The following is a 22,592-nucleotide window of genomic DNA, read 5'->3' as shown; positions in this document are numbered from 1 at the left end:
ACACACACACACATGCACACACAAATGCCCCCCCCCCCCCCCCCCCCCCCACACACACACACACACACATGCACACACACAGGCACACACATCATAGACTGTATAAAAGACACACACACACACACACACACACACACACACACACACACACACACACATCATAGACTGTATAAAAGACACACACATGTGTGCACACACACACACACACACACACAATTCCTACTAATGGCTTTACCTAAATATATTGCTCAAAGCGATAAATTATGTTGCGGTTTGAATATGAAAAAAAAACGATATAAAAACTGAATGCAATTCATAAAATAATAAATATGTTACGGCCCGAGGGAGGGAGAGCCCAAACGCACAACAACAGACGAGGGTTGTAACAGTCCAAATGTTTATTTGCTGTGAAATGAGCAGAGGCTGGTTGATGTGGAAGTCCAGCCGGGTCGGTGTGGAAACCGGGACGGTGGTGTCGGAGGACAGCACCCCAGAAGTGGGAAGATCTGGATGGAAGCAGAGGGTTAGAACCCGACAATCCTTAAAGGTCCCATGATATGCCACCAGGTGTGGTGTGATTAGCCGTTGCAAGCCGTTTTGAAAATCTGTCTGTTATGACATCACAGGTGGGCGTGTCCACCTAGATGTGTGCTGGATAGATCAGTCTACCAGCCTGCCCAGTGGACTGTTGCAAATGTTGCTCATCTATCCGTCACACATCTAGGTGGACACGCCCACCTTTGATGTCATAACAGACTGATTTTCAAAACGGCTAATCACACCACACCTGGTGGCATGTCATGGGACCTTTAATGTAGGAACGAAGAGACATGGAAGTCAGGAACGCTACATACTAGCTAGACTGTTTGACGATCTGGCGATGACTGGTTGGGAAGCCGGGGTTGATAAGCAGGAGTCGTTGATTATGATGATCCACATTGTGTATGGTAGAGTCCGGAGAAGCTGGAGTCGGCTAGCTCCGCGCACAACAGGAAAACACAGACAAACAGACAAAACACACAGTGATCCTAGCTCCCGCCAGGATCTATGGCAGACGCAGTAACAAAATACTTATTTAATAATTACCACCAACAACAGAGAGGGAGGATGGGGGAGGAGGAGGAGGAGGAGGGGAGGAGGGGGAGCAGGATGTGACAACAGGAGACCGGGCTGTGAGAAAGGCGGTTCAATATTAACTTGGTAATGAGGTGAGCAGAGCATCGAACACCATCATTAGATACCAGTCACCCACTCTACACCAACCAATACAGCCTTAAGACGAAGATGCTCCTACACAGCAGCAATGTAAAGTCTGTTCTGCTGTACGGCTCAGAGAGCTGGAGAGTTGTCAAAACAGACATGAGGAGAATGGAAGTGTTCCATAATGGATGCCTCTGACGAATATGCTCGATCTCTTGGCATGGGGGAGAGGCCCAACATGCTGCCAGGGACCGAATGAAATGGAGAGTGCTCATTGAAGCCTTATGTCCCATAGGGGACATGTTATGAGTAAGAGAGAAAGAGAGGGAGGGAGTGTGTGTGTGTGTGTGTGTGTGTGTGTGTGTGTGTGTGTGTGTGTGTGTGTGTGTGTGTGTGTGTGTGTGTGTGTGTGTGTGAGAGAGAGAGAGAGAGAGAGAGAGAGAGAGAGAGAGAGAGAGAGAGAGAGAGAGAGAGATTTATTGATCATCTACCAAATATACAAATTATTATGGACATCCGATTAAACGTACAATTCTAAAGGTGTATTTTTTTTTTAATGAAGTGTAAGAAAAACATAACAAAAAATGAAGAACCGGGACCGCTCCCTGGACCTACTGTCACGTTACGTTGGCGACGCAGAACAGTGGGAGGAGCTTGTGCTCTAGCCAATAAGATTTTGCGCATCACAGTGGGCGTAGTCACCGGTTCTCTATCCAATCAGGTGTCGGCGGGTCTTTTCAAACCCAGACGGTAAACATGTCGAGAGATGTCTGAGAGTTGCTCGGATCCGCTTATTAGTCATTATAGATTCTTAATTTCATTGACTGTTGCATGACGTCTTATTTTCCCGCAAAGGAAATATATTCGAATCGTTTATATAATATATAATACGTTACTCAACTAAAAACAAACGTATTCGTTCAGCTTGTAGCTCGCTAGCAGTGGCTAAATGGAGCAGTCAGACGGAAACATGCGCTGTGAGTTTGGTTTATTAAACTTAATCTTCAAAAAAATTGGTATTTGTTTGTTATTTAGAAGTACAATACAATGTGCAGGCCTTAAGTCACAAATGGCTTTCGTTCCGTTTATATAAATCATAATGTTTGTTGACTTCATGTTTGGTTACAGATGAGCGACTGACAGCTGATGAGATGGACCAGCAGCGGATCCAGAATGTTGCTTATCAATACCTTTGTCGACTGGAGGAAGCCAAGAGGTACATTATTAGTTGTATATTATATATCTAGTAGGTTGGCTTCCTCCAGTCGACAGAGGTACTGTACCTCTGTCGACTGGAGGAAGCCAACCTACTAGATATATTATATTAAACTATATTATATATTATCAGTACCTCTGTTGACTAGAGCAGTGGTTCTCAAATGGGGGTACGTGAAGGCACTCCAGGGGGTACGTGAGATTTTAAAATATACATTAAAAAGTAGCATCCCTGCAGAAATCCTTTAAAAATAATTATTTAATATATATTTCAGGAAAATATAAGTATAAGTTCATAAAATGAATTTAATATTCTGTAGGCTATTCAATTTCATTATCCTTAAAGCCCAGAGTCTCCCCCATACCAGGATGGTTTGACCCAACCTGTCATATGCCACCTGGCATCACTTGTCAATCACTTGGATCAACGATGGAGTCGTGGTTGAAGTGTAGCAGCAATTCTTTTGAAAACACGGAGGGACAAGTGGCAAAGAAGGCCAAACCAAAAAAACTTTGCACTGGTTAGGGGGTACTGTGAAAAAATATTTCACAGGGGGTAAAAAAAAAAAAAAGGTTGAGAACCACTGAGTAGAGGAAGCCAAGCTACTATATTTATTATATCAGGCAACTATAATATATATTAATATATATGTCAGTTGCTCTGTCGACTGGAGAAGTAAAGCTACTAGATATATTATATTATTCAATTATTTTATTATTGTTCTCAGATGGATGGAGACATCCCAGAAGGAGGAGGTCACTGCTCCTATGTATGTGTTTATATTTTATGTATCTAATATCTAATATTATTTGTTCCCAGGTGGATGGAGGCGTGTCTAGGGGAGGAGCTCCCTGCACCTACAGAGTTGGAGGAGGGGCTGAGGAACGGGGTGTGGCTGGCTAAACTGGCCCACCACTTCTCTCCCAACACCACCCCCTTACGCAAGATCTACGACTTGGACCAGAACCGCTACAAGGTCTGCCACTTCATTTTATACTGTATAATATACAATCTAATACACAAGTTAGGTGACATACTACTTATAAAATCTACTACTATACTACATTAATATACAGAAATGCTAACTAGTACAGCAGGATAGGTTGTCTAATCCTGTGTACTCTCGTCCAGGCCCAGGGTTTACAGTTCAGACACACTGACAACATCAACCACTGGAGGAACGCCATGGTGCAAGTTGGACTCCCAACAGTAATCCATCTCATGATCTCTCATCTGTAGTCTGCAGAACCTATTCAATAACCTTGACCTTACTGGCCATTGTGTAAACCTAGATTCCCAATCTGGAGTGGCTATAATCTTTCACACGTTGTGTCCTTTTTGCTTAAGATATTTCATCCAGAGACAACAGACATCTATGACCGGAAGAACATGCCTCGGGCTGTGTACTGCATCCACGCTCTCAGGTACCATCCATACCTCCAACTGTTAGTCTGTAGTAGTTATCATTTATTGTCTGTAGTAATTATAACTAATACTTTTTAGTCGTTAAAACTAACTTTAGTATTTATAAAAGTGTGAAGAAGTTACTGTGAAAATTGTGAAAGAAATTGTGTGTAGCAGTTATAATAGTGTGAAGTAGCTATAATATTGTGTAGTGGTTTTAATAGTGGATAATAGTTATAAAAGTGTGTAAATGTAACAATAGTGTGTAATCTATTTAATAGTGTGTATCTTTGCGTGTGTACTGTGTGCAGCATGTATCTCTTCAGGTTGGGATTGGCTCCTCAAATCCAAGACCTGTATGGAAAAGTCCAGTTTACTGGTAACTATCTCCTCATAACTACCTCCCATATTGTTTACTGGTAATTACCTCCTCTCACACATTTCAAGAGCCATATGGTTCTCTAGATATTTACAAAATAAGGATAGTGTTTACATGATAGATAATGTTTAGATGATAACTATAGTATATAGTATAGTTTACATATAGTGTTTAGGTGAGTAGGATAGTGTTTAGGTGATGAGGATAGTGTTTAGGTTATAAGGATAATATTAAGTTTTTATGGATAATGTTTAGTTGATAAGGATAGTGTTAAGGTGATAATGATAGTGTTCAGGTGATGAGGATAGTGTTTAGGTGATAATGATAGTCTTTAGATGATATGGAAAGTGTTTAGGTGATAAGGAGGATAGTCTTTAGATGATATGGAAAGTGTTTAGGTGATAAGGATTTAATGGTGTTTCTCTGGTCCTCAGAGGAGGAGATCAACAATATGAAACTGGAGTTGGACAAGTATGGCATCCAGATGCCCTCCTTCAGTAAGATCGGAGGCCTCCTGGCCAATGAGCTGTCAGTGGACCAAGCTGCTGGTAGGCTGATTGCTACGTACTATACCACCATTCTGCAACCATACTAGGATACTATACTACCATACTATATTACCATAATACTAACCTACTACTACCATGTTATACTACCATACTATATTACCATAATACGAACCTACTACTATCATATAATACTACAATATAATAGAGTTTATGGCAATTGATAAAAAAATAATAATGTACCAGTATCATAGTGTCTTTATCAGTGTGTATCAGTATCATAATGATTGTGTGTGTGTGTGTGTGTGTGTGTGTGTGTGTGTGTGTGTGTGTGTGTGTGTGTGTGTGTGTGTGTGTGTGTGTGTGTGTGTGTGTGTGTGTGTGTGTGTGTGTGTGTGTGTGTGTGTGTGTGTTTTGTTCCAGTATTGTAGTGATTGAGTGTGTGTGTGTATATTGTGTACCAGTATCATAGTGATTCAGTGTGTGTATATTGTGTACCAGTATCATAGTGATTCTGTGTGTGTATATTGTGTACCAGTATCATAGTGATTCTGTGTGTGTATATTGTGTACCAGTATCATAGTGATTCTGTGTGTGTATATTGTGTACCAGTATCATAGTGATTCTGTGTGTGTAGTCCACGCTGCAGTGCTGGCCATCAACGAGGCTGTGGTCCAAGGGGATGTGGATGCGACGGCCCTGGCCCTCAGGAACCCCAACGCCATGCTGGAGCGCCTGCAGGGGGCACTGATGGCCGTTTACCAGGAGATGCTGCAGCAGGCGCGCACCGCCAAGACACACAGCGCTGCGACTGGGGTGGGTGTGGCCTCGCCTCACATACTGCAACACCATTGGTTGAGTGCTATCTGAACATTCCAAGTGGCTGCGGTGTCAGGAATATTAATTTGACCACTGGTCGGATTGTGGAATAATGTTTGAGTAATGCCTTGAGACATGTTAAAAGATCTGTAAACGGAATACAGATGGATGGCGTTGTAAATAGATGTTACTATATCTATAGATTTAGATATAGTTGGATATTATAGTGATAATGGTCCTCTCCCCTGTGCAGTGCTCCCGGGCTGAGAAGGACATGTATGAGGAGTATCTGAGTCAGAATGAGATTCAGGACAACATCAACAAAGTCAACGGTAAAGAAACCACTCCGATAGCTCTGTCTTTCTGTCTGTCTGTCTGTCTGTGTATTTTGGGGATGTACTGTATATTTATTGATACATGTTTATTTATCTGTATTTCTATAGTGCGCTCTGCGGTAGAGTTGGTGGATGAGGCGCTAGAGAGTGGACAGGAAGTGAAGCTGCTCTCCGCTCTCCAACTTCCTGCCCTGGACCTGCAGGGCCTCAGGGTGGAGCACAGTCCCTGGTACCTGGACCAGCTGACCTCCGCCCGCCAGCAGAGCCTGGTAATATTCTATTTTCTACTACAGTACTCATATACACACTACACAGTAGTTGTGAAAGGATGTTGTTATTGTGTTAAACTGGAGAAGGGGTGTTATAGTGTATTATTGTGTTGTTTTATAGTGGTTATGCTGTGTTATTGTGTCATACAGGAGAACGCCTGTGTTATAGTGTATGATTGTGTTGTGTTACAGTGTGTTCTTATTGCGTTATACAGGAGCAGGAGTGTGCTACAGTGTATGATTGTGTTGTGTTACAGTGTGTTCTTATTGTGTTATACAGGAGCAGGAGTGTGCTACAGTGTATGATTGTGTTGTGTTACAGTGTGTTCTTATTGTGTTATACAGGAGCAGGGGTGTGTTGACCCCCTGGAACCAGAGGAGCTCCAGCAGAGCATCAACCTGGCCAATCAGGAAGCCCTGTGCTCCAACAACAGTAGGTCACTTCCTGTCAGCTCCAGTGTGTCAGTTACTGTCAGCCACTATGTGTCCATGGCTGCCCAGTTTGATGTCCGACCCTAACTATGTGTATAAATATAACGAGGTAAAACAAGCTATAAATAGCTAAGAGGAGAGAAGGGCATCAGTTTTACCGTATATATCCGAGCTACTGAAACGCTATGTCCGTTCTCTTACTTCATTTGAGTCCATTAGCTAACAGTACCTGGATAAAAGCCTTCCATATTGAGGACGGAGTCCACGTAGCAACTTTGTGGGTTTACATTATTATGTTACATATTTCTTCAGATTATAATATCAACTCAATCGGACGTCCCGCCCTCCTATAAGCAAATTCAAAGCATCTCATGCCAGGGTATCTGTTGACACCTAGGAGCAAGGTTAATGACCTGCTATGACTATAACTGTGTGTGTGTGTGTGTGTGTGTGTGTGTGTGTGTGTGTGTGTGTGTGTGTGTGTGTGTGTGTGTGTGTGTGTGTGTGTGTGTGTGTGTGTGTGTGTGTGTGTGTGTGTGTGTGAGCAGTGCAGGATGCAGTGCGGTGTATCAATGAGGCCTTGCAGCGAGCCGACTCCACACAGACCCTGCGCTGTCTGCTGAACTCGGACGCCATGCTGCCAGACGTCCTGCCCTTCGCCGCTGCTCTCTACCACCAACAGCTGCAGCTTCTGCAGCGACAACACCCTGAGGTAGGGACTGTAGCACCATCAGCTATAGCTACTACATCACCCTCAGGTAGGGACTGTAGCACCATCAGCTGTAGCTACTACACCACCCTCAGGTAGGGACTGTAGCACCATCAGCTGTAGCTGTAACCAGATTATCCTGTGGTCCTGTCTTTGATCCACCAGGGGGAGCTTCAGCAGGAGGAGCTGTACGTTGCCGTGGAGATGTTAACAGCTGTTGCTATGGTGAACCAGGCCTTGGAGGCCAAAGACCTCCGCTCCTTCTGCTTCAGTTTGAGAAGCATGACGGCTGGTCTGTCTGATATCCATGACGACCTGCTACACAGGTCTGGTCAAACACACAACCCTCCCACCAACAGTAACCCAGTCAGACCCTCCTACCAACAGTAACCCAGTCATACCCCCCCACCAACAGTAACCCAGTCATACCCCCCCACCAACAGTAACCCAGTCATACCCCCCCACCAACAGTAACCCAGTCATACCCCCCCACCAACAATAACCCAGTCATACCCCCCACTAACAATAACCCAGTCAGACCCTCCTACCAACAGTAACCCAGTCATACCCCCCCACCAACAATAACCCAGTCATACCCTCCTACCAAAACTAACCCAGTTATAAGTTATAACCCAGAAGACTAAGACTAAGTAATTCATGTTACGTTTAACTGGACCGCTAGGTCCGCTGCTTATCTTCTCACAAAGCTACCACCTGGACAACCAATCAGCAGGGACTGCACCCACACATTAAACACAAACACCAAATGAACTAACCATCCGACCAACTCAAACACAAATACATGAACCGGTTAGCACACAGGAAACATAAACACAGGGACGGACATTAACATAATAATAACCTATAACTTGTAACTATGACCAGGGGTCATACTCATAACAGTACTTGTAGTGTATTGTGGCTCTGTATATATAATGTAATGCTTTTGTAGGTATTTTGAGGAGCTGTTGGGTCTAAAGAGTCGCACAGGAAGAGTTTTACTAACATGGAACCAGCTGCAGGAAGGAATCACATCAGTCAACATTACTGCAGAGGAAGACCAACAGAGTATGTACCAAATACTACTAAATACACTGAGTATGTACAATAGCACAGTCTACTGTTAGATACACTAAGTATGTACTAGAGTGCTATATACTACTATAATCAGTAAGTATGTATGATAGCACTGTATACTGTTGGATACCCTAAGTATGTACTAGAGTACTATATACTACTATAATCACTTAGTATGTGCTATTCACTACTAACTAAAGTGATTATGTACCTTGTTGTACCTTGTTTCCTAGGGGGCCTAGTGTTGGACCTGCTGCAGCAGGCTCTCGAAGGAGGAGACCCTCGAGAAGTCCTGTCAGCTCTGCTGCTGCCCTCCAGTGGTCTGGAGGATGTAGTACCAGCCAATGCCAGCCGCTACCTCCACCTGCTCACCCACGCACAGAGACTCAAGGCTCAGGTGTGTGTTATTAACCCAAGGGCTCAGATGTGCTATTTACCTGGAGGTACTGGTGTGTGTTATTTACCTATGGTTGGTTTGTCCCGGTTGAAGAAATAAAAACAGACTTTAAAGAGAAGATTTTGTGTGCTGATGTGCTATGACTGTCCAATCACAGAGAAGCGGTGACCCAAGAGCTGAGCTGTCATTGGCTGACGTCCAGGAAGCAGTGAGGAGAGCCAATCAGCAAACCCAGAGGGCTATGAAAGGTATGTGTGTGTCTGTGTCTGTGTCTGTGTGTGTGTGGTATTACGTGTGCTTCATTGTTATATATTGTGTGTGTGTGTGTGTGTGTTGTATTGCGTAGCAGCAGTGCACCAGGAAGTGAAGGTTATATAGTGTCTGTGTGTGTTGTATATTGTGTGTGTTATTTATTGTGTGTGTGTGTGTGTGTGTGTAGGGGCACTGGCACTAGCAGCAGTCAACCAGGCAGTGAAGGAGGGCCGGGCCGACCAGACACTGCGAGTCCTGCGGCTGCCAGAGATGGCGCTAGAGGGCGTGGCCCCAGTATGTTCAGCAGCCTATCAGAAGCAGCTCAGCAGCCTGCTCAGCATCAAGGCCCAGAGAGGTCTGTTCCTACTACTGAAAATATCTGTGATATTTATGTATGTGTGTGTGTGTGTGTGTGTGTGTGTGTGTGTGTGTGTGTGTGTGTGTGTGTGTGTGTGTGTGTGTGTGTGTGTGTGTGTGTGTGTGTTTTTAACATTTATTTTCCTGAATTTACATTCCAGTATGAATAGTGTTTATCTTTGTCTCTGTGCCAGGAGACAACCGGAGTCCGTGGGTTCGATCCCAGACCGCAGACGGTGTGTTCTACTTTCACCTCTCGAGGCTCGAGGGCAACTGGGACAAACCAAAGGGATTTACCCAGAATGCACTCTTCCTGACCAACCAGGAAATCCAGGTCTGCATCAACTCATTGGATATTTAATTAGTGAGATAGTTAGATAAAGTGTAGATGTATAGATATATATAATAGCTGTATAGTTATATAATGGATGAATAGGTATATAAATCTATTCTATATTATGTAGCCGAATATAAATACATAATATATGCTTTTTAATATATAGATGAATACTTAGGTGTGTGTGTGTATATATGTATATATATAATAGATGTGTGTTGTAGGGTGTGGTGAGCAGCGTCAGCAGGAGGAGGGGCTGGGAGGAGAAGGAGGATCTGCTGGTTCTCCTGCAGGCCAGGAGCAGAGGATTCCTCCTGCGTCAGAGACTCTCCTCACGCCTCCTCTACCTGAGGGGCCAGGGAGCTGCTGCTACCACCATACAGGTTCTCCCTCTCTTCTGTCTCTCTCTCTTTCTCCACTGCTCCCTTGCCTGATTGACACTAACTATGGTGTGTGTGTGTGTGTGTGTGTGTGTGTGTGTGTGTGTGTGTGTGTGTGTGTGTGTGTGTGTGTGTGTGTGTGTGTGTGTGTGTGTGTGTGTGTGTGTGTGTGTGTGTGTGTGTGTGTAGAGCCACTGGAGGCGTGTTATGCAGCAGAAGGCGTACCGCCAGCGGATCCAGTTCCTCTATGGGCACTGGAGAGCTGTTGTCAAGGTAACGACCCCTTTCCCCCCCCCCCCCCAGCCTAGCAGCAGCACCAGGGTGAGGTGGGGTCACCTTGTTTCCTCAGATCCAGGCGGGGGTCCGGATGGTTCTGGGATGAGCTCATCTTGTTTGTGTCCTCAGATCCAGGCGGGGCTCCGGATGGTTCTGGCGCGGCGGCGCTACAGAGCTCGCCTGCGTTACTTCAGAGACCACGTGAGTTCAGCCCCTGCTCACCTGCTGTCACACACGTTGAGGAAGCGGTCTTGGGCCTAGGGTGAGAGTGTTGTGCCGTCCTGAAGGCTGTGACTCTGACCTGTCCCCAGGTGGCGGCCATAGTGAAGATCCAGGCGTTCTTCAGAGCTAGCCGGGCACGAGAAGAGTACAGGATGCTGGGTGAGCACCTCCACCCTAATGGGGGACAGTTCTCCTCCACCAGAAGAGGTTCACAGCTGTGCAAAACAAGTATCATATGATATGAATCATTATTCATGTTTGACTAAAGAGCCTTCTCCCTAGTCCACTCGGCCACGCCCCCCCTTGCGGTGGTCAGGAAGTTCGTCCACCTACTGGAGACCGGCGACAGTGACATCATGCAGGAGGCGGAGCTACTGCACCTCCGACAAGATGTGGTCACCACCATCCGATCCAATCGCCAGCTAGAGGCTGACCTGGACCTCATGGACCTAAAGATAGGGCTGCTAGTCCGAAACCGCCTCACCCTGCAGGTTAACAATATGCGTGTATAAAATGTAGAGGCCCTGCAGTAGAGTATTCTTGGCCTGTCATCTCAGTGTGTGATTGTGTGTGTGTGTAGGAGGTAGTGTCTCACTGTAAGAAGCTGACTAAGAAGAACAAGGAGCAGCTGGCAGGCATGATGGCTCTGGAGCGCTCCAAGGGCCTCAAGGCCCTGCACAAGAGATGTAGAGATCGACTGGAGACCTACCAGCACCTCTTCTACCTGCTACAGGTAACTAACACTCCTACCAGCCCCTACCTACCTGCTACAGGTAACTAACACCCCTACTAGCCCCTACCTACCTGCTGTATTTAAATATATGTATGTCTATGTGGTTTCAGACCCAGCCTCTGTACCTGGCCCAGCTGATCTTCCTGATGCCTCAGACTAAGTCCACTCGCTTCATGGAGACGCTGGTGTTCTCTCTCTTCAACTACGGCTCGGACAGCCGAGAGGCCTTCCTGCTGCTGCAGCTCTTCACTGCTGCTCTGCGCTACGAGATCAGGTCAGATTTTACTGTACATGAGTTTAGTTTTCTTGAGTTGTATTCTTGATAAAATAAAATGTAACTCTATTTCAGCTCAATTCTGCTAACATCTTATTTCATCCTTAATGTGAATGTATCTTAATGTATAGTTAATTTTGATGTATATATTCATCTATTATTTTGTTTATCTCGTCTTGATTGTGATGGTGTTCAGGCTGAAGGTGGAGCAGCCCCAGGAGGTGGTGACCGGGAACCCCACAGTGTTTAAGATGCTGGTGAGCTTCTACCGCCACGCCCGCGGCCACAACGCCCTGCGCCAAATCCTGGGCTCAGCTGTCAAGGACGTGCTCAGTGACGGGGCCCTCAGCATCAGGACCGACCCGCTGGAGATCTACAAGACCTGGATCAACCAGACCGAGACCAAGACCGGAACCAAAAGGTCTCTCTCTCTCTCTCTGTCTCTGTCTCTCTGTCTCTCTGTCTCTGTCTGTCTCCCTGTCTCTCTCAGGATCAACCAGACTGAGACCGGGACCAAAAGGGCTCAATCACTTGCTCACTATTATTTCTCCTGTCTGTTCTCAGCTCCCTTCCCTATGAAGTGAGCACAGAGGATGCTTTGTCCCATCCTGAGGTCCGACGCAGGCTCGATATTGCCATTATCAACCTGAAGAACCTGACTGACCGGGTGTTCACAGCTATAACCACCAACCTCTACAAACTACCGTAGGTCTACAAACTATCATAAGGTCTCCTGTCCAAACTACTGTAAGTCTACTTACTATCAGCGGTCACCTGTACAAACTATCATAGGTCTACAAAGTATCGAAGGTCACCTATACACACTATCTTACGTCTACAAATTGAGTTTGTAGACAAAGACTTTAAACTACAGTAGGCCACCGTAGTTCTATCTACCGCCTACCTTTATAAACGACCATAGGACTTAGGTCCTGATACAACCCGGCTCCACTTCCCATTAAGTCACTTTCGACTGGAGTTAGATGCTGAGTTAGTGCGCCGTGGGCCCCCAGCTTTAACCCCATCCATGGAGATGTACTTTTACAACTTGACCTTGGTCACAAGATGATGTTTAACTTCAGGGAGCCCTGCTGTAAAGGACAGTAAACGGGGTAACAGAGTGGTTATGTTCTACGTGTCCCCTCAGCTACGGCCTCCGCTACACCGCCAAGGTCCTCCGAGACGCTCTGCACGCCAAGTTCCCTGAAGCCACACAGGAGGAGCTTTACAAGGTGAAGCTGGGGACACTGTCGGTGTGCTGGCAACCAGCCTCTTACTGCTGCTAGAAAAAGCTAATGGTGCTAACCAAGCTAGTTGCATGGACCCTTGTGTACTTTCGCTTTATGATGCTAATGATGCTAGTTTAGCTGCAGATCACGGGGAGCCTGGTGTACTACCGCTAGTTGATGCTACTACTGCTACATGATGCTACTACTGACACATGTTGCTAGCACTGCTATATGATACTACTACCGCTACATGAAGCTAATGATGCTGGTTGTGCTGCAGATCACGGAGAGCCTGGTATACTACCGCTAGATGTTGCTGCTACCTCTACATGAAGCTAATGGTGCTAGTTGTGCTGCAGATCGTGGGGAACCTGGTCTACTACCGCTACATGAATCCAGCCATCGTGGCGCCTGATGGCTTCGACGTGGTGGAGATCTCAGCGGGCTCCACCCTCTTACCGGAGCAACGCCGTGTTCTGGGCTCGATAGCACGCATGCTGCAGCATGCAGCTGCTAACAAACACTTCCATGGTGATAGCCCCCACATCCACAACCTGAACGAGTACATCAGCCACACCCACGGCAGATTCAGGTACAACTTCACACTGCTGCTATAGTTATGGTTGGATGAATAATATATAATAGAGATTAGTAGTTATAGTGTTGTGGTGTTAGTTGTCATGTTTCATATTAACGGTGTAGTCGTTGATGTTGTTCTGTGTAGTGCTTTTGATGTTCACACAAAGGAGACGTGGTTACCTTTGAACCGCTGTGTTTGATGCTTCCAGGAAGTTCCTCCAGGCTGTGTGTGATGTGCCAGAGCCAGAGGAGAGGTTCAACATGGATGAATATTCAGAGATGGTCATCCTCAACAAACCTGTGGTCTACATCTCAATCAGCGAGCTGCTCAACACACACAAGGTTCATAACTGGAAATGTTAATAATTACAATATAGTCTCCATTCTATATATATGTATCTATACATATTTATCTATGTATATTTGAATGAATGTGTGTATGTATGCATGTATATGTGTGTGTATTTATTTATTATCATGTGTCAATTATGTTTTGTGTTTTTGTGTGTGTGTGTGTGTGTGTGTAGCTGCTCTTGGAGCACCAGGAGGCCCTGGGCCCCTCCCCCTCCGACCCCCTCAGAGTCCTACTGGGTGAACTGGGAGGAGTCCCTTCACTGGAGGAGCTGCTGGGTAAACATCCTAGCCTGGCACACTCACTAGCCTAGACCTAGCCCGCTGTCAGTGCATCAGATGTGGGTACCAGAGTGTGTCACTGACTGAGACACGTCTTGTGTTTAGGGGACTCCGGGGGGAGTTCTGCAGACCAGTACAAGATGGAGGTGTCCCTCACACTCACCAGCCGCTTCGACGTCTTCAGCGACCAGGACCAGTCCGACAGTAGAGGCGTCCTCCTCAGGTGAACTCCCTAGGGTTGAATCTAGGGAATCCTCCTGCTTAGGTTTTCATGGGTTTCCTATTCTGTTTCCAGAAGGAATATTTGTGTTTTAAATTGGGAAATGATCATTAAAAAGTAAAGATGGAAATGCATTCTCTACATCTGTCTTGTTACTAGCATTGCCGTTCCAGTCTGAGTTAAACAACATATAGTTAAACCCGTGGCCTAACCGTCCCCTACATTCTGACCCCCCTGCTGCGTGTCCCTCAGCACCAAGCAGCTCATCGTGGACTTGCTTCGGACCCAGTCGGGGGACTCTCTGAGCCAGCTGTTGAGGGCGTCGACGTCACGCGACCAGGTTGGGAGGGAAACTGACAAATAAAGGTATCTGTTTGGCTCGGTGAGAGGACCGCCGTCTCATCCTCCTCTCTGGTTGGCTAGGAGCTCCAGCACGGCTGGATGATGCAGCGCCGCGCCCAGAGAGACGCTCGCACCCCGGACAAGATGAAGAGGAACCAATCCCTTGTTGCCGACGGCAACCTCAGTCTGGAGGAGAAAAAGAGGAAGATCGCGAGGGGCCTCCGTCGCCTGGAGGCCCTCGGGGTCTTGACGCCCCCCAACTCTGAGGCCCAAATACTGCAAATGATAGCCACGGTAGACGCCTATATATATGGAGTGATGGCCAAGAAACATGGCCATATATGGATTGTCTGTATGTGTACAAATTGTAATGCATGTTTCTTACGGCAGGACATCCGACACCAGCGCTTGTACCGCCAGAGGCGCAGGGCAGACACGTTGAGGCTGAAGCAGACTCTGTCCAGTCTGCAGGAGAAGAGCTCCGCCCACAGCCAGCAGGTGGACTACTACAGCCAATACATCACTTCCTGTCTGGACAGCCTCACTGCCAGGTAGCGTCTCCACACACACGTCTAGAGTCTTTTCAAAACTGTGAGTAAGGCTGTGAACACTTTCAGCCTCAGCGTTCCCACTGTTTTCCTGTAGAGTCAGGGGTTAGGGTCAGGGGTTAGGATGATGTATTGGAGTCAAGGGTTAGGATGAGGATGATAGGTTAAGGTAATGGATTAGGGTCCAAGGTTAGGGTCATAGGTTAGGGTGATGTGTTAGGGTTGTGGCTTCTACTAACCATCCATGGTTAGTCCATCCATGGTTTCCATGGTTACAGTAATAATGGATTACCCTAGTTACAGTAAGAAGAGCAGTTTTAAGCGTTTCCATGGTGACGGCAATAACTGGTCTCCATGATTACAGCAAGAGCAGCGGTAAGAGCAGCGGTAAGAAGCGGCCGTCTCTGAGCTACAGCGCCGCCCGGCTGCAGGAGAAGGGAGTCCTGCTGGAGATCCAAGACCTGCCCGCGACACAGTGAGACACACGCCACGTTCCACTACACTATAACTAATTATTTCAATCACCTGTCTATGTTTGATCGTTTAGTCTTCTGCGAACCAGAGAGATGAGCCATGCTCGTCCCTGTCTTTTATCTGATATGAATAACAAGCCAGTAAGCAGCCTTGTGAGGCCCTTATCAGTACTTGGTATCCAGCCAGCATAACCAATATGGTAATCCTGTCCTGTGATTGGTCCATAGGAACCCCCTCCCAACGTCACTCAAAGAGTTGCGTGTGCACACATTAGTTTTGCAACACATTGAGCACGAGGGCTGTTGCAGAAGTGAAGTCCAGCTGTAATTCTAAGTTTAATAATTGTTATATAATCTATTTTCTACATACTTTTTCCACATCTTGATTAACTGGGGATTAAAACCTGCAAGTCCCTCTTTAACACCATGATATTTGATCTGCTTAAGGTTTAACATGATGTCTGATCTACTGTAGGTTTAACATGATGTCTGATCTACTGTGGGTTTAACATGATGTCTGATCTACTGTGGGTTTAACATGATGTCTGATCTATTGTAGGTTTAACATGATGTCTGATCTACTGTGGGTTTAACATGATGTCTGATCTACTGTGGGTTTAACATGATGTCTGATCTACTGTGGGTTTAACATGATGTCTGATCTACTGTAGGTTTAAGAACGTGATGTTTGATATTGTTGCCGGGCAACAGACTGGAAGTTTCCAGGTCAAAACTCGATTCCTTGGAGTCGAAATGGAGGAGTTCCCCCTGAAATACCAGGTATATATCAACGCACACGCACGCGCACGCGCCCACACTCACACACACACACAAATCCACCTCCCAGGATCAGACACAAACTAAGGGCTTATGGTGGTCCATTGAAATTGATTGTGTGTGTGTGTGTGTGTGTGTGTAGGACCTGCTGCAGCTACAGTACGAGGGCGTTGCGGTGATGAAAATGTTTGACAAGGCCAAGATCAATGTCAACCTCCTCATCTTCCTCCTCAACAAGAAGTTCTTTAAGAAGTGAACTTATCATATTAAAATATTCATACTAAGTCGTTTACAGGGATTCATAAAAACACTCCTTTACTTCAATCTGAATCCTATGACCAAATGAATCACACTGCTAATCACTAATCACACTATTATCATTATCGATCATGTACGCAATAATTAGTTATTTATCTCCAGTATTATTAATCATTCATTTGCAGTATAATTCATTTTTTATCTACACTATTATTGATAATTGATCTACAGTATTTTGTATTCCTTGTTCTTGATCTGATCTGTCATATTATTGTGATAATCACTGATGACCAAAGAATTCTTTCTGTTTATATTTTTCTGTCTTCTGTAAATATGTTCTGTCCCCAGTTGACCTTCTTCACTGAACCCACATGTTTTGTCTTTCATATATTATGTCATTTCAAAGTACAGAATAAGGGAACATGTACATGATAAAGCTTCAGCATTTAACACTTTATTTACTAAAATAACACTTTTACACTTTTTGTAATGGAATGTTTCACGTTTTCTACAACAATAAATATTTTAACCTAAAATGTGCTTGAGTGTGTTTTTATGAGACACACATTTACCAGATGAGTCTGCTTGAGTGTAAATTACGCTAGTTTTGTAAGAAGTCATTTAATTGTCTTTATGTTAGCACCGTATCTCCACTAGGTGGCGAATGTGACCGCATTGTGCCTGATTCTTAAAAATGTCCATGCCAAAAGCCTACAATACGAATAAACACAATGCGAAATTATCCACCATTAATATTTATGTGTTCTACAGGTTAGAATTAATGGTTGGGTTAAGTATTTAGTATTAAGGTTAGTATTTATGGTCAGGTTCAGGGTTAATGACTGTGTCAGGTTAGTATTTACTTTCTAAAGTATTTAGAAAGTGCTAAGAGAGTAACAGAATGTATTTAACACAACAGAAAATAAGACAAGGCTTTGGTTTGATACATCTGAACATGGACGTTTATTCCACATTAAATTACAATTGGGGTAAAAGACAAAAAATAGAGTACCTACATATAATTTACTACTTCATAACAGGCATACAAAAAATGTTTTCGTTTTGTTAAGATTTATCATAAAATTCAAGTAATTTACAGACGTTTTTTTAGCACAAAGTCAAATCTTCAGCACTTCGGACGCAGCATTTGGAGATGTTGCTGAACGGTCTTGGCAGTCTACAACACAACATGATGACGATGGTTGATTACCTGTACAGTAGACTGACTAGGTGTACAGAACAGGACCTCGGGATGATGATTGGTTACCTGTAGAATAGACTGACTAGGTGTACAGAACAGGACCTCGGGATGATGATTGGTTACCTGTAGAATAGACTGACTAGGTGTACAGAACAGGACCTCGGGATGATGGTTGGTTACCTGTAGAATAGACTAACTAGGTGTACAGAACAGGACCTTTCAGATGATGGTTGGTTACCTGTAGAATAGACTAACTAGGTGTACAGAACAGGACCTTTCAGATGATGGTTGTTTACCTGTAGAATAGACTAACTAGGTGTTTAGAACAGGACCTCCAGGTGATAGGCTGGTTACCTGTACAGTATATTATTAACTTAATATTATGAATTATTAGATATTTTCAACAGGTCCTCCAGTTGAAAGTGGGTTACCTGTAAAGGATACTAACCAAATGTTTACAACCAGAGCTGCAAATGCTAGTTGGTTACCTGTAGAGTAGACTAATTTACACTTTGAGTATATTACCAGAATAAATAAGATGTTTAGAACAGGAACTCCAGATGATGATTGGTTACTTGTATGGTAGACTAACCAGATATTGAGAACAGGACCTCCAGATGATGGGAAGTTACCTATAGAGTAAACTAACTAGATAAGACTAGGTGTTTATGGTTGGTGCATCTCTCAGCATAGCTCAAAGTTCTACTTGTGAACCATTTTAGCTCAACTGTTTAATCGTGAACGTAAAGACCACTTGACACTTGGTTGGATCGTTACAGTACCGCCTATATTGCACATACAGTATTTCATAAAATATGAGGTTTATCTCATCTGTACACTATGTACAGTCTGTGAGGAAATCACAGCAATCTCTTTCAGGGTTGGTTGGATCAACACTTCCCTGGTCTTTCTTTGGAATTTACTATGTAAAGTAATACAAACAAATTAAATCAGAACACAAAACATATCAATATATCTTCCAACAGCTAATACTTGCCCGGTTAATTCACATTCCAGCATTCGGTATCTCAAAGGTTACAGGTGTAATGGCTTTATGCGTTTACTTGCAATTACCAAATGAGAATGACCAGAGTGTGTTTGTCTTCAAACTAAATCATCCCTCATCCTTTAGTGATCGTCTTGATTGAACCAGAGCTTCACTGGCCTTCAGTACACACTGCGAAGGTGGGGCTACCGCGTGAGCTGGCAAAGCATGATTGTTATTGGGATTCATTCATCTCTTCAAGCTGAACAATACAGACTCCTCCACTGGCAACCGCTATGTAGCATTAAAAAACAAAAGGGCTTCTATTGCACCGGGCGCCATTTTATCAAGAAGTATTTATAATATTTTGCAGGAACATGAAATCTGAACCCGTCTCTGGTGACAGATTTCACATTCAAGTGTGACAGCCAACTCTGCCTTATCTGACAGGATGTTACATAGCTCTGCCTGATCCGACAGGATGTTACATAGCTCTGCCTGATGTTATAGCTCTGCCTGATCAAACACAATGTTACATAGCTCTGCCTGATGTTATTGTTCTGTCTGATCTGACAGGATGTTACATAGCTCTGACTGGTAGGACAGGATGTTACATAGCTACATAGCTCTGTGTGATGTCATACATACGTCTGGATGACCAGGCAGAATGTTACATTGTTGTCTTATGAGGATGTTACATAGCTCTGAGTGATCAGACAGGATATTACATAGCTCTGACTGATAGGACAGGATGTTACATAACTCTGCGTGATCAGACAAGATGTTACATAGCTCTGAAGCATTCTTTGAATGAAGGTTCTGTGTTACTGAGGTCAGTTGATAAAGGACAGTTTTAGTGAACAGACCAGTAAAACATTATTACAGAGTATAGATTGACACTATTCCATATTGGAATCAACATCAGAATCATAATGAATCATACATCATAATTATAACTTCATCTACTAATAAACAAATGATAGCTCTTCTTGTAAACACCTCAATGCGTAAATTGGAATCTATGTTCAAATATGTCAACAAATGATTTGGTAGATTAGACCAGTGTCATACCGGGCTGAAGTACTAAGTCTGTTGGGTCATATCATTTCACATTTCACTATTGGCCTTTCACATCTTTACTCTGAAAAATGGAAATGCAATTGGTGCAAATTGTGCATTTGTAAACATTAAATAAGTCACACGTCTGTTCTCAACTCTTCTAGGTTCAATGTGACCTCACCGACAGCAAAGCTCAACTTACAAAACAAGGCTGAATGTTTTTTTTCAAATGATTGACGTGATGAAGTCTGTTGTACAGGTTATCCCTCTTACTCCTCTAGGAGTTATAGTTACCAAACATGCGTTGCTTGAATGAGTCAGCGTTTGACCGGAGGATCCTCCTAGTCAGCGTTTGACTGGACAACCTTCTCAGCCAGGATTTCCTGGAAGGTGGACAGCTGCTTCATCTGCTCCGTCTGCATGGAGTGCCTCCGCAGAAGTTTCTTCTTGACCTTGAAGTCGGGGCCTCTTTTGGGGGAGGCGGGAGCCACTGGGACCAGGATCTTCCCGCTGCATGGGGGCACCCTGATGTCTGGGATGGGTCTGTGGGGGTTGACGTTGAGGGGGGGCAGGAAGCCAGGCCTGGTGTGGGAGATGTGGTCGAGGAGGAGTGTCCCTGAACCCCTCCGCTCCAGCAGCCCAGGGGCCCGGCGGCGGACGCTGAGCGGGGACACCGAGTTGGGGATGTTTTCTAGGGACTCCTTGGAGGAGGAGGCGAGCAGGGACAATGGGGAGGCGTTGAAGCGTCTCCTCTCCACAGACACTCTTCCTGAGTCTGGGGATCCCGGGATGGACTTTGGGCAGAGGTGGCTGTCGGACTCGTAGTGATCCATGCGGGTCAGTTTGGGGTGGACAAGGGCCTTGGGGGCCGCAGCTGCATTTTCCTGGGTCTCGGGGGCGGTATTCCTGCGGTACAAACTCTGGTGCTGCTGGACCTTGTCAGCCCAAGAAGAACTGGGCAGCGTGGGCCAGTCCTCTGAGCTGGAGCGATCAGTGAGCTTTGGTGAACAGGGGTCGTGGGTTTCAATGCTGTGCCGCCGCCATAACAGCGGTTTATCTGGTTCTGAGGTCAACGGGCTGGTCCCATCTCCTTCCTCTTTAAGTCCAACATCCACCTTGTCCTGAGCAAGAGCCCCCAGTACAGTGGGGGCCACGAGTCCCCAAGGCTCAGAGTTCAGCCTCTTCAGCAGCTTGCGGGGAGGGGGCCTCCGGTCCGCCGGGGATGGCACTGATGGTAAGGCCAGTGCAAAGCTGAACATCCCTTCGTCATCCTTGTCCTTCTCTGTCCCCGGGGAGTTGGAGGTGCCTACCTCCACCTGGGATGGAGACATGCAGGTCGGGGAAACCTTGTCAAGTATTGCTGGGGAGGGAGGGGAGTTGAGATACTGCTTGGTCTTCTTGGTGCCGGAGGGCGACATGTCGGTCGTGATGATGATCACCTCCTTGCCCTTGGCCTTGCAGGCATCCAGCAGCACCTGGAGAGTGTCCCGGTCGCCCCTGTTGATGGCGTGAACCAAGGCAGAGGAGCCGGAGTAGTCCTTCAGACTAGGGTCAGCTCCGTTGTCCAGGAGCAGCGATACCACCTCCTGGCCTGCCTGCTCAGCGCAAGCATGCATGAGGGCAGTCCGGCCACTCTTATCCGCTATGTTGGGGTCGGCACCTTTCTCCAGGAGATAGCGTACCATCTTGTTCCGAGTCTGCGGGTTGTCGTAGCTTGCGATACAAGCGGCAGAGATGGGGGTTTCCCCGCGCTCATTACCCTCGTTGATGTAAGCCCCGCCCTCTATCAGTAGGCGGGTGAGTCTGAGTTTGCCTTGGAAGACGGCTTTGAGAAGGGCATTCCCCTCTCCATCCCCCATGGTCCCTGTAGTCCTCCGGGAGTTAGCTTAGCACTGCCGACTCATGCTCCAGGAGACGTCACATGACCTTGGGGAGAAAACAGAGTAGACATTCAGAACTTGTAGTAGAGATAGAGATAGTTGGCATTTAGAGATAGCATCTAGAGAGAGTATATGTTGCATCTAGAGATAGCATTGAGTAAGTCTCTCTAGATAGCCTACATGCTATAGATAGCATGTAGAGATAGTATATATAGCATCTATACATAGCACCTACAATTAGTACTATAACATCTATAATTATGTACATTATACGAGAATCTAGATATAGCACATTCAGCATTTAGAACCTGAATCTATGGGTAGCATCTAGGGATAACATCAATAGCAGCTAGAGATAGCATCTTCTGAATCCAGAGTTGGCCTCTGGAATAAGCATCTAGAGATAGCATCTATATAAAGTTAGCACCTATAGCATCTAGTTTTAGCATCTATATTCAACCCAGTGGCTGCTGTGGTCCTCCAAGCAGAATGGCATGCAGGTTATACTATAACTACAAAAATATGTATAAAAAATAGGTATTATATATATATATATATATATATATATATATATATATAGGTAACAAATATATATTAAATATATAAAAGTAGGCTCTCATGATCTGGTGTTTGTGGCAGCTTGTTTTGGCTGCATATCTGCAATTACATAAGCCCAATTTTCAACATTGCTTTCAATCACTTGATAGCTTTTTATTCCGATCAATATTCCCAAGCAGTCATTCCTTTGGTTTCACTGCAGAGGAAGTAAGTAAACGGAATAGAGATACATAACGATACACATCGATACATATCGAGACATAACGATACACATCG

General features: G+C 45.2%; 2 protein-coding genes across 2 annotated transcripts; one reads left to right on the top strand and one right to left on the bottom strand.

Annotated features, from left to right (window-relative positions):
- The first annotated feature begins 1,976 nt into the window (after nt 1-1,976).
- iqgap3 (IQ motif containing GTPase activating protein 3) lies at nt 1,977-17,120 on the top strand. Its single transcript, XM_084472259.1, has 38 exons — nt 1,977-2,177; nt 2,329-2,416; nt 3,236-3,392; nt 3,548-3,625; nt 3,764-3,840; nt 4,132-4,199; nt 4,634-4,747; nt 5,343-5,521; nt 5,778-5,856; nt 5,968-6,128; nt 6,474-6,561; nt 7,109-7,272; nt 7,435-7,595; nt 8,222-8,337; nt 8,580-8,743; nt 8,901-8,991; nt 9,183-9,350; nt 9,547-9,686; nt 9,914-10,072; nt 10,259-10,342; nt 10,475-10,546; nt 10,657-10,726; nt 10,850-11,058; nt 11,148-11,300; nt 11,411-11,574; nt 11,771-11,995; nt 12,139-12,279; nt 12,722-12,806; nt 13,163-13,395; nt 13,592-13,724; nt 13,910-14,012; nt 14,121-14,238; nt 14,488-14,575; nt 14,659-14,871; nt 14,968-15,128; nt 15,490-15,600; nt 16,270-16,378; nt 16,518-17,120. The coding sequence occupies exons 1-38, from the start codon at nt 2,150-2,152 to the stop codon at nt 16,629-16,631; spliced, it is 4,866 nt and encodes a 1,621-aa protein (XP_084328385.1). The 5' UTR covers nt 1,977-2,149; the 3' UTR covers nt 16,632-17,120.
- A 3,099-nt stretch (nt 17,121-20,219) lies between these two features.
- ankrd34a (ankyrin repeat domain 34A) lies at nt 20,220-21,737 on the bottom strand (the record flags this gene model as incomplete). Its single annotated transcript, XM_084471149.1, has 1 exon — nt 20,220-21,737. One exon carries the CDS (start codon nt 21,735-21,737, stop codon nt 20,220-20,222), a length of 1,518 nt encoding a protein of 505 aa, XP_084327275.1.
- Nucleotides 21,738-22,592: the final 855 nt, after the last annotated feature.

The sequence above is a fragment of the Micromesistius poutassou genome (assembly GCF_964030765.1).
Source record: "Micromesistius poutassou genome assembly, chromosome: 8".
Lineage (NCBI taxonomy): Eukaryota > Metazoa > Chordata > Actinopteri > Gadiformes > Gadidae > Micromesistius > Micromesistius poutassou.
Note: the sequence above shows the minus strand (reverse complement) of the source record. Positions and strands in the feature narration are given on the sequence as shown.

Bases quoted from the DNA above. Each gene is read 5' to 3' on its own strand.
- iqgap3 (XM_084472259.1), top strand. From the start codon at position 2,150: ATGGAGCAGTCAGACGGAAACATGCGCT. The intron at 8,744-8,900 runs GTGTGTGTTATT...GTCCAATCACAG, and splicing joins CACAGAGACTCAAGGCTCAG to AGAAGCGGTGACCCAAGAGC. The intron at 12,280-12,721 runs GTAGGTCTACAA...GTGTCCCCTCAG, and splicing joins ACCAACCTCTACAAACTACC to CTACGGCCTCCGCTACACCG.